Source organism: Glycine max, chromosome 6 (assembly GCF_000004515.6).
Source record: "Glycine max cultivar Williams 82 chromosome 6, Glycine_max_v4.0, whole genome shotgun sequence".
NCBI lineage: Eukaryota > Viridiplantae > Streptophyta > Magnoliopsida > Fabales > Fabaceae > Glycine > Glycine max.
The window spans coordinates 45,426,471-45,443,479 of NC_038242.2; the positions used below are offsets into that span (position 1 = coordinate 45,426,471).

At 28.9% G+C, this 17,009-nt stretch overlaps 2 protein-coding genes across 2 annotated transcripts; both read left to right on the top strand.

The window, feature by feature from the left end:
• Window positions 1–474: 474 nt before the first annotated feature.
• On the top strand, window positions 475–2,935 carry LOC100499833 (protein translation factor SUI1 homolog 1). The gene is made up of 5 exons (NM_001249704.2): window positions 475–634; window positions 1,315–1,401; window positions 1,679–1,884; window positions 1,963–2,016; window positions 2,617–2,935. Exons 2-5 carry the CDS (start codon window positions 1,365–1,367, stop codon window positions 2,659–2,661), a joined length of 342 nt encoding a protein of 113 aa, NP_001236633.1. The 5' UTR covers window positions 475–634; window positions 1,315–1,364; the 3' UTR covers window positions 2,662–2,935.
• Window positions 2,936–11,967: 9,032 nt separating this feature from the next.
• SC-04 (thiamin biosynthetic enzyme) lies at window positions 11,968–16,370 on the top strand. The gene is made up of 3 exons (NM_001249883.2): window positions 11,968–12,414; window positions 14,378–14,866; window positions 15,940–16,370. The coding sequence occupies exons 1-3, from the start codon at window positions 12,022–12,024 to the stop codon at window positions 16,093–16,095; spliced, it is 1,038 nt and encodes a 345-aa protein (NP_001236812.1). The 5' UTR covers window positions 11,968–12,021; the 3' UTR covers window positions 16,096–16,370.
• Window positions 16,371–17,009: the final 639 nt, after the last annotated feature.

Sequence of the window (17,009 nt, forward strand, 5' to 3'; positions counted from 1 at the left end):
TCCTCCAATTCCTTTCTTGGTCCGACCTTTGCGTCTTCCCCCTTGGCAAGCTCATCACCACACTTCTTCAAATCACCGCCCGTGCTACCAACAATTTCAGTTTCGTGAACCTCATCTGCGACTCTCATTCTAATGTCATCTCAATCCGGTTTCCCGCGACTCTTAATCTAATGTTTTCCATTAATGGACATTAGCTAATATTTTTAATGGAAAACATAAAAAATGACTAAAAGAAAACTCTTAATATAACTTATTAAAATATATATTTTTTAAATTTATAAAATGACAGTGAAATATAATAAATCAATAGTAATATTTAATTTAATAAAAATATTTAAACATAAATCTTATTATTTTAAAATTAATTTTACAAAATTAATTTATTTAAAATCAATTTTATGAATGCTGATATAAGTATCGACTTTATTCCCTGTTTTTCGGATCATAACACGTGACACGCGTGCTTCTTGCGATATCTTCACTATTAAATATCTGTTCTTCCAACCATAACCACACCACACCGAGTCGCAGAAAAAGAAAAAAGCGATCATAGTTTCACTTCGGCCTTATCCAGTTTAGGGTTTCGGTTCTCTACCCTATCTTTCACGTATCGAAACCTTAAATTTACGATCAGGTAATCTCCGATCATTTTTTCTCAGATTTGATTTATCTTCCGCGCTAATTTTAGGGTTCGACTTTCGCTTTGTCTCCCATGATCTAAGTTTGACTCAATTTTCTTTTCTGCTTTTTTTCCCCGTTACCGTACATTTTTTTTGGGGTTCGATATATTTTTTATCAGATCTTTCAGCTATAAATCGTGTATTTGTTGTTAGTGAAAAGTGTTTTTTTTTTCCTTTTCCTAATTCAGTATTTCATTTTGATTTAAGTGTACGATGATTTTTGAGTTATGGGCTTTTTTTTTCTGTGATAACTTTTTGACGGTGTGGTTGCTAGATTGTCACCATGAACTATATCAATTTTAAGTCAAAACCTGTAATCTAGGAAAGCATTCTGTTTTATGCTGCTGAGATCTTTTGAATGTATCTAAAGTTGAAACTAATTGTGGGATTTTTTTAATCGCTTTCATTTTAAATCATTCAGTTGCATTATTTTTGGTGTTTTTAATTTGAAGCAAAGGTAATTAGGTAGGCAATTTTTAATACATGGGATGGTCATTGCTGATATCTTCTTTCGTTTGGTGTGTTGAAGATTGTTTTGATGCGATGATTAATGACACTGGTTTTGCTTTTGAATTTTTGTAAAGTTTGCTATTATAGTAATTCAATTTAACTAACATGTTGATTTTATTTTCAGGTCTGAGCAATCTGGTTGGTAGAACCTTTGGTCTTAGTGAGTCAAGTTTTATGTCTGAATTAGACGATCAAATTCCTACTGCCTTCGGTATGTTCTGATCTTTCTCCATGGAATAAATATCAGTTGATTATATATGTAATTAGCGTAGTGTGTTTTTTCTAAATATGTTTTCCTCTCTTAGTTCTTTGGGTTATCTGTACTTGTAGAATACGGTACCTATTGTTTAACTTCACTATGTCAAACTGCTCTAACTTTTATGTTTTACTCTAGTAATTTGTACCTTATAGGTACTTAGTTAGTGTGATTGAATGTAATATATATTATATATTATATAATGTTTTTGCTGTCTGTCCTCAATTTTTAGATCCTTTTGCTGATGCAAATGCTGATGACTCGGGTGCTGGGTCAAAGGAGTATGTGCATATTCGTGTACAGCAGCGAAATGGTAGGAAAAGCCTGACAACCGTTCAGGGATTGAAAAAGGAATTCAGCTATAACAAGATACTTAAAGACGTCAAGAAAGAGTTCTGTTGCAATGGAACAGTTGTTCAGGACCCAGAACTAGGACAGGTCTGTGTTGTTGACATCCTCCTATTAAACAATTATCTATCCCTTGTTGCTTAATGTAGCACTTGTTTGTGGTTGTAGGTTATTCAACTTCAAGGTGATCAGAGGAAGAATGTTTCTACCTTCCTAGTCCAGGTAACTATAGTCTCATGTTTGTGTTATATAGCGTCTTGTCCTGATTAATTTCTCCATTTTAATTTTCATATTTTTTTCTTGTCTTTTCTTGCTTTGCTATTTTTCACAATGGTGTTTCATGGCTTATTTTTGGAATTACTCATTTTGAGAATAAGCTTCTCAATTTGCCTTTTGCTCTGATAAAGAGTGTAAATTTTATTTAACCTAAAAGTTTTTTGGTCATGTAAGAAGAAAAATGTAAACAGAAAAACGAAAAGGAAGAATGTAAAAAGAAAAACGAAAAGCAAGCAACAGTAGATTTTAATGGTATAAATCATGGTTGGATTGTCGCTGAATGAGTTTTGTTTAGCACAAATCATAGTTGGGTCTTATCACAATGTTTTGCAATCTTATAATTTAAATTGATTGTATCTGTTACCCTCTAGAATGCTTGATCATACTTGTTCGATGACATTTTGATAAGTACACCTTGATGCATACCTCCAGCGATGTGAAATCTAATCTGGAATTGTTTTTGAACAATTTTCTTTGAAATATTTGGATACCAGGATCCTGTATCTAATTATCTTGTTGGATGTTTTCACTTGTGAATGTGAACAGGCTGGTATCGTGAAGAAGGATCATATCAAGATTCATGGTTTCTGAGCGGTTGGAGTCTTAAGTGTCAAATTTTACCTGCCTGACTATGTGTTAGGCATAATATATAATCTGAGTCGTGTGGATGTGATTGTGGTATTTCTAATGTGTTCTTATGTTTTACCATGTGATGTGGGATTATGGATTTCAGAACATTGTGTGTTATTTGCTTTGAAGACTTATATGAAAACGGTTTAATGGACCCCCGTATTTAATCTTATTTCATTTAGAACATATAAAAAATGTAGCTTTGAAGGCTCGAGCTCTTGTAAGCTGTCGCTTCAAAATACCCATTTTGAAAGAGATTCAAACGAATTTTAAGATTATAGCTAATTTCAGGGCACGAATTCGATTTTCATTTTACACTCACGCTGTTGTTAATGTATTGATTTGAGCATTTGAAAATTTCTTTAGAAGGTGGGTTTAGGGACTTGATAGTTTTCTCACAAGAAAGTCCTTAAAGTTGGCTGTTGCATCCTTGCACTTTCGTGTTGCTTCCTGCGTATGGAATGTAATTCTGCATACTGAAATGGACATTCTGGAAGGAAAAAGGATTTGCAGGAAGTACCATGGAAAGTGCAGGAAGCAATAGCCATTAGAGTTTAGGGGATTCCTTAGGAAATTTATGCACTTTTATAACAAAAAACATTGACAACTTGTACTCGCAAAAAAAAATAAAAAATGATACAACGATGTTCAAATAGCTTACCTTACGAGTCACTACCAAGAGATCTTTTTATCTAATGTTTATAGTTATTTCCCAACATTAGAATATATGCAAGTTGGAAATGTTAGTATTTATTGATATAATTTACACTAAACACTGTAAATTAGTGTAATCAGAAGCCTAGCTAACTAATCAAATACCCATGTTGATTGGTGTTCTATTTATAGATAGTATAGTAATTCATTGATAGTGGACGACTACCTGGTTGTCGAGAAATTCTTTGATAGAGAAAGCGGGTAAAAAAATAAGATGGTTTTATTGAGACAATTCCTCTTGAAAGTTAACACTTAACAGTAATTCATTGATAGTGGACTAACTGGTTGCTAAGAACTTCTTTGCAAGATAATTCGGGTAAACAATTAAGGTGGTTTTATTGAGACAATTACTCTAGAAGAAAGTGTAGATATGTTCGAAATTTTAAGAGGTTTGGTTATTGAAAACGATTTTGTATGCAATGTAGCACTCTTTTACACACAAGTGTGGAGATATTTTCTATTTAAACTTTGAGCTTGACACATCGGACGTGAGAATTACAGAAGCTGAGTAACTGCGTTGCGGTTGTTTTTGATACAGCATTGGCAAGTGAAGTATTGATGACAAGGAGGCAGGATATCCTTCATATGATATAGTTTTTTTCGTGCATCAATGGCAAATTGACTTGATTTTATTTTTCAAATGGGGAAGATTGAAGTAAAGATTTATATTTATTTTTGGAAATTGATCTTTTATGATTTACGAAATCCCATTTGACACATTTGCAGAATTGCAATTAAGTTAATTAATGGAAGCTTTAAATTTTAAATAAATTGGTTTTCACATGATTTCCTGTGTAAATTGATTATGATAACACTGCCAAGTGTTCGTTTGGTAGGAGAGAAGAGAAAAGAATGTAAGAGAAGAAAAAAATATTTAAATTAAAGCAAGAGATAAAGGTGTGTGAGATCACACAAAAAATTGAAAATTTTCTTCTCCTTTCTTTCCTATTTGATCTCAAGTCTCAACCAATCCAAGACTAAGTGACTCACCTCTTTGTGTTCATGTATCACTTGTTTATTGACTAGAAATACAACTCACATGGTCGATCATACAATAATTTCTCCGTGGTGGGATTATGAACCTAAATTATGGATAATAGTAATATTGTCCATGATGAGAATAAGCATTTCAGGCTGAGCTAAACTCGCTAATGAAGTCGGTACACAGAAGTTGTAAAGCCATTAAGGAATAAATAGGTCTTTATGCTAAAGCATAGTGAACAAAAAAAGTTGATAGAAATAAGATATATCTAGCTCCAGAGATTTGTTTGTTTTTCCTCGTAACGATACAATATTGATTGTGAAGAACATTCTCATGAGGTGAGTAATTACATTCGCGTGTCAAGTTTGACATATGTCAAATGGGGTGTTGTTATCGAATACTTATGACTCACTTTATAAAGAAAATCGGATCAGAAACTTTTTTGCTTAGAGGTTTTAAAATTCAGAAAATTTAAATTTTTTTTTATTTTATTAGCGGAAGATTCAAATTTATGATGTATCTTTTTCTCCATTCTTCTTTCACCACCGAACTAATCTTATATCTCTAATTCTTCAGCAGTTTGATTGGTTAATTTTTTCAAGGAAATTGAAGAATTTAAAATAACAACCGAAAAGGAAAAAATTAAAAATTTTGTCATGTCATGTATTAGAATAAAAATGTGAGATGAAATTTCACATCAGATAAAAATGAAAAGCTTGAACATCTTATAAGTGAATAAAAAACATATAAAGACGAATCTTAATGTTTAAAAATAAAGTGTGATGTCAAATTCATTTATATAATTATTTATTGTCTCATTTGCATAAATTTCCTTCATATTTTTTCCTCGTTTGCACAACACCATGACCTGTTTAAGTCTTATTAGTGCCTCTCTCACTATGGGTTAACCAGTATGAACATGTCTGGGCTTCATGTGGTAATGTGAAGCGGCTTTGGTGCCTTTTGTGATGGGTTTGTCTAGTTCAGGTTGAGTGATTACTAATTGAAACATATTATTATCGTTGCCACAATTGCTATTTAAATTACCCACCTGGGTAATTACTTTTTATTTTTAAAATAATTGTCCTTTTCACGGAAACATACTTTTGTTGAGTATCAAATGCAACGTCATGATTTAGTTGTTAAATAATATAATAGAATTATAATTTTATTGTGTATTTTTTACATCCATTTTTAATTATTTTTAATTGTAAATTACCTTTTTTAAAGAAATAAAATTAATTGTGGTATAATTTATTATTTTTAATAGTATCAATATCTTTTTTAATTAAAATTGAATTAATTAGATAAAATTTAACATTTGCAAACATAATTGAATTAATTATTATATGAATTATTTTTATTAATCAAATCAATTTAAAGAATGGAGGGAAAGAAAATAGTGTGAGAGAAGAAGAGAAATGGTGGGGTGTGATGATGTAGAGTGAAAGAGAAAGTAATAAAGATGGGGGTATAAGAAAACTCAAAAGGGTAAAATGGTCATATATGGACGTAGTAGTGCGAAATTGCAAATAGCAATTCTGGTAGTATAATAACATTGTTCTTAATTGTTTTAGCTTTTCATTGGTGAAAGAATGTATTTTGAATTTTTGGATCACTTTGGGTCTTATAATATCATATAAGATGTAAGAATTTTATCATTTTTTACTCTAGTGGGAGAATTTAATTTAGATTCTTAAATTTTACTTAGAGAGAAAAAGAAAATAGAATCTTTTTTTTCTCTCAAATGACATTAAAACACTATATATTTTTTTGAAAAATAAAGTTGTTTTGGAACTCAACCTCCAACCCAAAGAACTGTTAATTAAAAAAGTAATAGATATAATAAACAAGAGTTCTTGAACTAGGAATTTTTTAGCTCTAGATCTACTATTAAAATGCTGGTAGTATCTTAAAGTATATATAATTTTAGCTCTTACTTATTATTGGTTTAAGTATGTCCCGTTTCATTTGATTTCACAGTTTGAAATTAATTAGAAATTTTGAAATATGCTATGATTCCCTTTCACGGGATAGATTATTTATCTTACCAACCAAAAAAAGTATGAATATGTTTAGAAAAATTTTTCATGTAAAAAAAGGATTTTTAAGAGAAAAAATCAGAAAAATAAATAAATATTTTTTTAAATTAAAATTAATTCATGCATAAGTTAAAAATAGACAAAAATCTTTCAAAACAATTATACGAACAGTTTTTATAAATTAAATTATGCATAAACTCATTATATTTTATTTTCTTATTTTTTTTACTTGTTATAGTGAATGCATAAATTTTTACACTGAGAAAAATAAGCTCTAAGAAAAAAGAGAAAAAAGTATAAAGAAAACAATAAATGATATAGAAAAATCACAAAAATGAACTAAAAATAACAGTAATTATTATTTTCTAAATGCTACTAGACGAACGATTTGGTAAAAGAAGACAAGCTAAAGATATTCCAAACGAATCTGAACCTTGAATGGCCATAATGACTCATCTTGCAAGAACAATACAGATGAAGACATCAAAGAGGTCGAAATGAAAAGCTACATAATCCAAAAACATTTTTACTTTTTTAATTAAAGCCACCTTCATGATTTTCCAAATAATCCGTGATATCTGTCCTTTTACAAAGAAGAAAGTGATCACCAGATAATCTTCATTGGTGGGCATATCGTGACAAATAAAAATAAAAATGGACCTTTTTGGTGGCAAAATATCACAAAAAGTGCGTGTGAGAAAATCATGGAACCCCATTAAAAAGTAGAATGCATATACTACCCAGACTCACATGAACTTGGGTTAGAACAACTTTAATTGATGTTCTTGAGTTGAGTTATTATACAAGAACATATATATGTCTATTAGAGTTATTATTATTTTTTCATATAAGAGTTTTTTATGTTGAAGATTGAATTTTAGGAAAATAACTCAAAAAATTTATTTTTGTCTAAAATGTTATTTGAGAAAAAAAAAGATTTAATTTTTTTTCTATCCAAGTAAATAACCTAAATTAGATTTTATCAGTAAAATAAAAATGACAAAAATTTACATTCTATATAATATTATAGGACAAAAAAATAATCCAAAAACTCAATATAAATTCTTTCACTACGGATTCTCTTAACATGGAACATGTTATACTTCTGACTTGGGACCGTAGAAGCCACTTGCTCTACTTTACTTTTTTCCATGAATGACACTTGTTGCACTTGCCAGATGATAATCTAGAATGTTCGATCATTTCATGACAAAAACTAACATATATAAAAGTAACAAAATTAAGATTTGATTTTTAGATATTTTTAATACTATTCTGCTATTATAATTAGAGTTTTATGAAAATAAGAAAATGACACATTTCAATTTTATAAAAAAATATATTTTTTTAAAAAAAACAACATATTTTTAGTTTAATGAAAATAAAAAATATGTTTCAACCTAAAAAATAAATCTCTCTCTCTATAATATATGCATGTGTAAAGAGACAAATTAATTAACCTTTCTGTGCAAGAGAGATTAACCTTGCTTAAAATTAAAACAATAAAAATTATTTGCTTATTTTAGTTTCAAATGTTTAATTATCTCACAATATTCTACTTGTATATATAATTTAGGTTTAATTATATTTTTAATCCTTGTAATTTAGTATTTTTTTTCTTTTTGTTCTTTCAATGTTTTTTAATCTTATTCTTTATAAATTATATTTATTTTATTTTCATCCTTTAAGTAATTAAGTAATTTAGATGACGTTCTTTTTTACTGTTTAATGCATTATCTAAATCGTTTTAAGGATAAAAAATAAAAAAAATTCAAAAATACAAACAAAATAACTTTTTTATAAGGATAAAAAATAAAAAAAATGTTAAATTGTAAGGACACAAAATGTGTTTAGTCTGTAATTTATTTATTGAGGATTAGAAGGGAGAAGGAATATACAAATTTTTTTTAACTATTTTAATTATTTTTTTATAAAAACTACTTTTTTTCTTTATTTTTACATAAAATTAAATTATTTTTTTAAGAAACACTGTTGTCTGTACGTCTTTACAAAGGCTAGTAAAACTTGATGCAAGGCTAGTAATGCCTATTTCTTTCTATCTCTTTTATTCTACTTGTTGTACACATAATTGGTTTTACTTGAATATTTTTCTGCAATAATTATATCTCTTAGTAAACAATCTTTATATAAATGTTCATTTCATTTATATTTCATCTCATTTCTGTTTTGTATTTGATTTTTCTATTTCTCTTTAAAAAAAATTCAATCGCATCACTTACCAGCCTATACTACTTTTTTCTTACTTTTTTTTTTATAATAATTCTAAATCTTCTTTCTATCGTTTTCAAACTAATCAATTACGGTGAACTATCTAAAAAGTAAAACTTTTGTAAATCAATTAATTTTTACCTAAAGTAGTAGGTTATGACTGAATTAAGCAAAATAAAATAAATTATTCTGACACTTCCTTAGGTTTAGTCTAGTTAATACATGCACCCCTTCCAAATGAAGATATTACTTTTGGTACCTCTATCTTGACGGTGTTAAGTTAACGTTACGGTTCAAAACTCAATTACAAAAATGTCCTCATCACATCCCAGGGAAATCCAAAATTGCCCACAACCAGATGTTGTTCATTGTTTGCTTGCTCTTCCTAAAATATATTTCATAGGAGTGTGAGTAGAATATTAATAAATGATCTACAGGAAATCATAATTTCATGACCAGATACGTTATTTAAGAAATTCAGTTAATAATATTTAATTAAAAAATCTTCTTAGATTATATTTCATAATAGTGACGGTAGAATAAAGATAAATGATTCATTAAAGATAAGATTTTATTAAATGAAAGATTTGATAAGAATATTATCATTAAATGAGATAAAAGTTACTTAATATTTACTTAAATTTAAATTCAATTTTTTTGTTGTTGTTTAGATTTAGATCCCCAAGGAGTATTATTTAAAATCATGGATGAGGAGGGTGTGGTTGTAGCAGTATTTTTATTGTTTTAGGATATGACTGTGATTTGAATTCTGGGTACATCTTGTACTAGTTATGTTGTTGCTTTTGGTTTCAATAAAAATTTTTCCCTTCTGCTTTGTTCAAACAAAAGTTTGATCTTTTTACAGTGTTTTTATTGTTTGCTTACTTTGCACTAAATCTGAACTAATTTTAACTTGTTTTTTCTCCCAATCACAAATTTTCCACTTCAATTCATGAATCTAGGATTAAAACAACTCAAATGTAGAATTTTTCAGAATTTTCAAGGATAAAGGACAAAAATCTGCTTGAACTCATTGGGACTGAGAGAGTGGGAGGAAGAAGAAAAAGGGTTGGATCTGAAACCCTTTGAAGGAAAGGGCAGAAGGCTGAGAAAATGATCCTGAAAAAAAAAAGTGATTACTTGTTACTATAATTTAAAAAAAGAAGTTAGTAACAAACTATTATAATTTAAAAAAAAAAAAGTGATTCACCGGTGCCTCAGTTTTTGGTAGTTCAAATTGGTCATACTCACTTTCTTTATATGTAAATATTAAGTTTATTATATATTTTCAAAATACCTTTTTTATGAGGAAGTGAAATAGTGTGTGGAAAATTTAATAAAAAGAGACTCCTCTAGTCCTTTGTATAAAAAATAATTGATATTTTTATCCTAATTATAAGAGATATGAACTCACTTTCAGATATACTACCTCCAAACTAAACTACAAGTAAAAAAAAGTTCTTTGTAGATGGACAAAAATATATGTAAATGTTAACCAACTTTTCCTTATTTAATGATATCATCTTTAAAATAACTTTCATCTAATTATAATTTTATTTCTAATAATTTTTTCTCTCTTTTGTTCTAAGCAATTAAATATAAAATGATACTTTAGAAAATTAATTATTTTTTATTGAGACTACTAAAATTAAATTATGTTAATTAATTTTCTTATTTGCGTAGATTAGTTATTTTTTGTTTATATTTCATTCCAAAGTTGGTATTAGTTATTAATTCTCTTTTGAATCCTTAATTATTTAGATTTTATAATATTGTTAACTTACTAAAGTATTTTGCTCAACTAACTCAACTAAATCCCTTGCTGCTAAATGGTAATTTTTGTGCAAATGAATGGGATAATTGACCTATTAAATTAACACCCATTGGTGAAACAAAACTATCACTTAAATTAAGTGTATTATCATTAAATATTTTCATTGATTACTTATATCGTTTGCCCCGTCTCTTTCACTTTGTACTCATTCTATTCCGTTATAGCTATTGTCTAATAAAAAATCATTCTAAAATAATTGTTATATGAGTTGTTTAATGTTAAATAACATTGTTTAAGTTTTTTCACACCGGAGTATATGACCTTAAATTATTTATATAAGCATAATTGATTATATTAGCAATCACTCCTTAATATCATATCATAAATAATATACTTTTTAGTATTATAGAACTTACAAAATTAATTTAAGTACTCACTTTAGCAATCTTAATATTTGAGTGAATTTTTGTTTAAAATACTTAAATCTATATAAAATTATAAGACCCACAAATTTATAATAAAATATTCATATAAATCATTATGCATCGTAGATGCTCTTAGTAAAAGTAGTTGTTGTATAGTAAATGAGAAAAAATCTAATTAAATAAAGAGATAAATGATATATTAAGAAGTTATATAATGTATTTTATAAAATTTAAGATATTAATTGTATTTCTTAATATATGCGTTAAAATCTTAAGATTAAATTAAAATGAAACGAAGAGAATAATCTTATGAACATTATTGAGATCAAATTGAATTTTATTGCATTAATGATTAGACTAACCTACTTTTTTCTTTTTATTTTGGGTTAGAAACCGCAAATATATCTTGATTCATTGAATTGGATTAAAGACTAATCATATTTACAGTAAGTGATGACCGTTGGTCTAGAAAAATTTAGCGCATGAAAAGAATTAAACATAATGATTCTACTAAATAAATATTATTCTTATTAACCTAAAACTTTAATTTTTGATTCTTTTGTTTTATACGAAAGAACTAAAAACATGTACCAGTATGCGATATTTACATCAACTTCAGTTTTAATTCTATATTGGCATCTAAATTTTACCTTTATTGATCTACTTCTTGGAAAATATTTTTTTTTTAATTTTTTTATTTTGTTGTGATTTAGTGTTTTTGTAATTTTTTTGTTTTAATCCATATAAATTATATTTATTTAATTTTTTTTCTTGAAACACTTTAGACAATATTTTTTTACCATTCATAACATTTTTTCCATGAACTAAAGTAAAAAATTAATTTTATAAAAAAATATTAAACTACATAAAGGAAAAATATATTTAAATTTTCTTTTAGGCTTGGGATATGGTAAATAAGCACTCCACCGTTGCACTACCAATGGTACAGAAGAAGTCTACACCGTTGATTTTGCATGATAAACTGCCACGCGTCATCCATGCATTCTCTAGAAACCCGCTCTTGTATGATAGTACTTTCAAACTTTCCAATTTTGACCCTGTCCCATCCCATAAATATCTCAGTCCATTGATTCTTCACTCACTCCACTCACAACTGAAACCAAAACTGAAAAAAAAAACAAACAATACCATAACATGGCTTCTTCCACCATCACCTCCTCCTTCCTAACATCACCCCCTTCATCTCTCTTCAACAAATCATCATCCCCTTCCTTCCATGCCACCCCTACTCTCCGCCCCCTCGCGCCACGCGCCTCCATGTCCGCCTCAGCGCCGCCCTACGACTTCGGATCGTTCCGGTTCGATCCGATTAGAGAGTCGATTGTGTCGCGCGAGATGACCCGCAGGTACATGATCGACATGGTCACCCACGCCGACACCGACGTCGTCATCGTTGGCGCGGGCTCCGCGGGTCTCTCGTGCGCCTACGAGCTCTCCAAAAACCCCTCCATCAACATCGCCATTGTTGAGCAGTCCGTCAGCCCCGGCGGCGGCGCCTGGCTCGGCGGCCAACTCTTCTCCGCCATGGTCGGTAACTCACCCTAGCAATTCTCCTTCCTCTTTTTCTGTTTTTTGTTTTCTATTTGTCGAAAAATATAGATATAATATTGGTTGACTTCTTATAAAAAAACGGCCGTGGTAAATTCCATAGTAATAAATTAATAATAATTTAACTTTAAACCAGATGAAAAATCTTATCAAATACCACTTTATTTTGGTTTTTTTTGTTGAAATTAATTAATTAGCTGGCAGTATTTGTTTTATTTGATTAGTTTTAAATATTAATTAAGTTTAGCAAATCTTTAAGAGGTTGTTGCAGCACTCTTACGTTGCACTTATTTTTCTTAATTTTTTTATAGCTTTGCAATTTCTTTGCACTTTAATGTATCTTACCTATTTAATTTATTGATTGATTATTGAATAAAATTTAATTTATCAATTGATTATTGAATAAAATGAGTTAATTTTCTCCTCATCTCATAGTAACATTTTTTACTGAGGATAAAATTTTGAAGTTAAGACGCAGGTGGTGTTTTTCGCCTAATCTTTGATCGAAAGCGAAATTTACTGGAATATGAAACATAATCCTGTAAAGGAAAAAATAATCCTGTATTTATTACTTATAAATAATTAATTTTAATTAATTTTGAGCATATTTATAAATTCCACTGAACTTTGGAATAATATTTAGTATTTAGTCATGACGGAGGGAGAGAAAATATTTATTTTCATTAGACAATTTTTTTTAAGAAGAAATATACATATATCTTTTTCATACCCATTATGATACTAAAATTTTCGGTCATAAGTCAATTTTTATTTACCGTCTTTTTTTTAAGTATAATTTGTTTGTCTTATATAATAAAATTGTTTGTATTATGAAAAAAATAATATCTTTGAAATAATAAAGATATTTTAATAATACATATGTATAAAGATTTTTAATAATTATAATATATTTGAAAGATCAAATAATTTAATCAAACATTTTACTTAATTATTCATAAGAATATAAAAAATATTTTCAACTAAATTTTTAATTAACTAAACACAATTTTTTTGTTAAATGTCTGAAAATAAGATTTCCATATTTTAATCTCAGGAATAATATTTCCAGATTAAAAAAGTTATAGTGGAACAAACTCCCCCTACTATTCAATCATCGGTTTTCAAATTTCACCCAAAAATGTGAAGATGTTTGGTAGACGCATATGCGAATCTTATACTAGGAGAGAAAATGAATAAGAAGGGATAAAAAAACAATAAATATAATAAGTTTTAGAATATATAAAAACGAGTTTAATGGTTATCTGTTGTTAATGTCAAAATCATTTTAATGCGGTCTCTTTTCTTTAAAAAAAAAATACTATCTACGGTGTAAAATTAAATGAAAATAAATGATCGTGTAAATTCTTTTACATTATTAACATATATTCATTTTTCTCTTTATTTTATAATAAATTATTATTGTAATTACCATTAAATATATTCAGCAAAAAAATTAAATATTGTTATAGGTGTAGAAAAATAATCATAATATAACACTTTAAATGTTTAACTAAATATAGGAATACACTTAATTCAGACATATTTTTTTTATATTATTATTGTATGTTAGCTTCAAAAATATAAAACGACTTTATATTGATTTTTTTGTTTAATCATCCGTTTTGATTACACTATTTATAATTGTGATTTCTGAATTGTTAACTATCCTTCTGATTATTAAAAAAAATATCTTTGTGATTTTTAAGAGTATATCAAAGGGTATGAAACAAATAATGAACAAAATGTAAAGATGCATGAATAATTAATTTGAATATATAAGATGTGTTGGATCTTTAAGAGAAAAGGAAACAGCAAAAAGTTTCATCTCCTATTGAAATAAAACTAATATTTTAACCAACTAACATTTATTGATAAAAAATAAAGAATAATTAATTTGATGACCCAAGACCTCTAATGGTGTATCGTGAATGTGCAAGTGCAGGTAGTGCGTAAGCCCGCACACCTCTTCCTAGACGAGCTCAATGTGGAGTATGACGAACAAGACAACTATGTGGTGATCAAGCACGCAGCATTGTTCACATCCACCATCATGAGCAAGCTCTTGGCCAGGCCAAACGTGAAGCTCTTCAATGCCGTGGCGGCGGAGGACTTGATTGTGAAGAACGGGAGAGTTGGTGGGGTGGTGACCAACTGGGCCTTGGTTTCATTGAACCATGACACTCAATCCTGCATGGACCCCAATGTGATGGAGGCTAAGGTGGTGGTGAGTTCTTGTGGCCATGATGGACCCTTTGGAGCCACTGGGGTGAAGAGGCTCAAGAGCATTGGGTTAATTGATAGTGTGCCTGGGATGAAGGCACTTGACATGAACAAGGCTGAGGATGCCATTGTGAGGCTCACTAGGGAGGTTGTGCCTGGCATGATTGTTACTGGGATGGAAGTTGCTGAGATTGATGGTGCTCCAAGGATGGTAAAATTCTATTATCTCTTGATACTCTTGTGCCACTTATTCAATTTGAGATTTTTAAAACAAGTTTTAAAATTCTCTCAGTGTTTTGATTATTAATGAAATAGTATAATCATCTTACAGTGAAAAAAAAAAGTTTTAAGAATTGTAAAATTTGAGATTGATGGTGCTCCAAGAATGGTTAAATTTTACCTTTTGATATTCATAGACGACACTTGTCTTTTTTGAGGATTGAGATTGTTTTCTTTAGCATAGAGATTGAGATATTGCCTTTTAAAAAAAATAGAGATAGAGATATTTTATGTGATGGGTCTAACAGCACACTGGGACTGAAAGGGAATTTAAATAATGCATGAAACAACTCTCTTTATAAAAAGGGTTGTGGGACCAGTTCGCTAACATTTGGCATCTGCAATATTTTTTTTTTGTTGCTTACATTTGTTTATACTTTTTTTGGGGAAGGGGAAGGAGGTGTTGTTAAATTGTTTGCATATATAATTTGACCCATTTGATAATTAGAGGAGGAGAAGAAAGTAAATTTTACCAGAAATGTAAAAAAGGAAGGAAATTTGGTTAATTGTTTTCATATATAATAAAGTGTGCCTTTTATAATCCTCTAGTTTGTTGGTTGATTTATATGGTAACTTAACTGTTTTGAAAACATTTGTCTTTTTCAAAAACAGTTTTATGTTTTTCAAAATTTTACATCTTTTGAGTACATTCAAAAGTGTTTGTCTTTTGAGTACCTTTCTGTTTTTTTTTTTTTAAAAAAATTGTTGCCTGTCCAGATTTGGGAAATTTCAAACAATAGATTTCAAACAATTATTTTGAAAATAAATTTCGAACAATAGATTTGGGATGGAAAATTACTTACTTAGCAGTGTGGAATTGTTTTGAAAAATGGTCTTTAAAAAAAGTGAAAGGGGAGTTAAACAAACCCTTTTGTAGTGAAGTAATGCTCTAGTTTTTATATTTGTTGTTCATGTCTTTTAGAAGATTTGCTCAATAAAAGATCCTTGTGTTAACATAAAAATGGAGAAACTAATTGTTTGGGCTTTGTTAAATTTTGAATGCAGGGTCCAACATTTGGAGCAATGATGATTTCAGGGCAAAAAGCAGCCCATCTGGCTTTGAGATCATTGGGACTTCCCAATGCTTTGGATTCAGTGGGAAACGTTCATCCTGAGCTTGTCCTAGCTGCTGCTGAATCCGCTGAAATTGCTGAGGCTTAATTAATGTTGCAACAAATTAGGTTAAAATAGTATCAATGCTTGCAACTAGAAATAATAATTGTAGACTTGTACTTAGGGAATTAAGCTTTGAAGGTGTTAGTAGTGATCTATTGGGGTGGTTGATGCGACTCTATGAAGTTTGTTAATACTATATGAAGCTTTGAGGGTGTTGCTAGTGATCTATTGTGTCTTACTTTCCTCGAAGCCTAATTTAATTGGGTCTTTTTTCTATTATAAATGGAGAGGGTGGTGTACCATCCATACCTTCGTCTCAAGTTTCATGTTTTGTTCAATTTATTTATTATTGTAGTCATTTTATTTGAAAAATTCCTAATAAGGACCTTAAAAAGGTATTGATTGAAAAATGTCCTTTTTAACTAAAAAAGTATTCCTCTATTTTAAGTGCATTTTTTCTCCCACTCAGAAACTTATGACATTGACGATTGAAGACGGTGGGGTCTTCCTATTCTTGTTAAACCCCTGTTTGTTCTCTTTGGATCGATTGAGATCAATGCTTTAATTCATTGTCATTGTTGATCTTCAGAAATACAATATGATTGTAATCTAGCAGTGTAGAAAACACAAGAATAGCTGATAGACAGTGAAATAATATGAGAATTTAATCATAATTAAAATTAATTATAATTAGATAAAATGATATTCTATGAATTCTGTATGCTTTGTGGTTGTCAGTGAAGTTTTATTAGATTTTCGACTGAGGCTGAGACTACAACTTACAATATAAGACGTTGAGAAGCTCAATTTTTTTTATTTGATACCACTAGTGTGATCATAGATGTCGTTTAAAAAATTCAAATTTTAATTCTATATCTCCCTTTAAAAATTTAAAATTTTATTTAATAACGATTTCATAAAATTTGCGAATTTGGTTAACTTTTGACAAAAATTTCTAT

What these genes read in the sequence shown, in the direction of transcription:
- LOC100499833 (NM_001249704.2), top strand. Translation starts at nt 1,365, where the DNA reads ATGTCTGAATTAGACGATCAAATTCCTACTGCCTTCG. An exon ending in TCAAATTCCTACTGCCTTCG is followed by an intron (nt 1,402 to 1,678) that starts GTATGTTCTGAT and finishes CTCAATTTTTAG; the next exon opens with ATCCTTTTGCTGATGCAAAT. An exon ending in TTTCTACCTTCCTAGTCCAG is followed by an intron (nt 2,017 to 2,616) that starts GTAACTATAGTC and finishes GAATGTGAACAG; the next exon opens with GCTGGTATCGTGAAGAAGGA.
- SC-04 (NM_001249883.2), top strand. Translation starts at nt 12,022, where the DNA reads ATGGCTTCTTCCACCATCACCTCCTCCTTCCTAACATCACCCCCTTCA. An exon ending in GCCAACTCTTCTCCGCCATG is followed by an intron (nt 12,415 to 14,377) that starts GTCGGTAACTCA and finishes GTGCAAGTGCAG; the next exon opens with GTAGTGCGTAAGCCCGCACA. An exon ending in TTGATGGTGCTCCAAGGATG is followed by an intron (nt 14,867 to 15,939) that starts GTAAAATTCTAT and finishes TTTTGAATGCAG; the next exon opens with GGTCCAACATTTGGAGCAAT.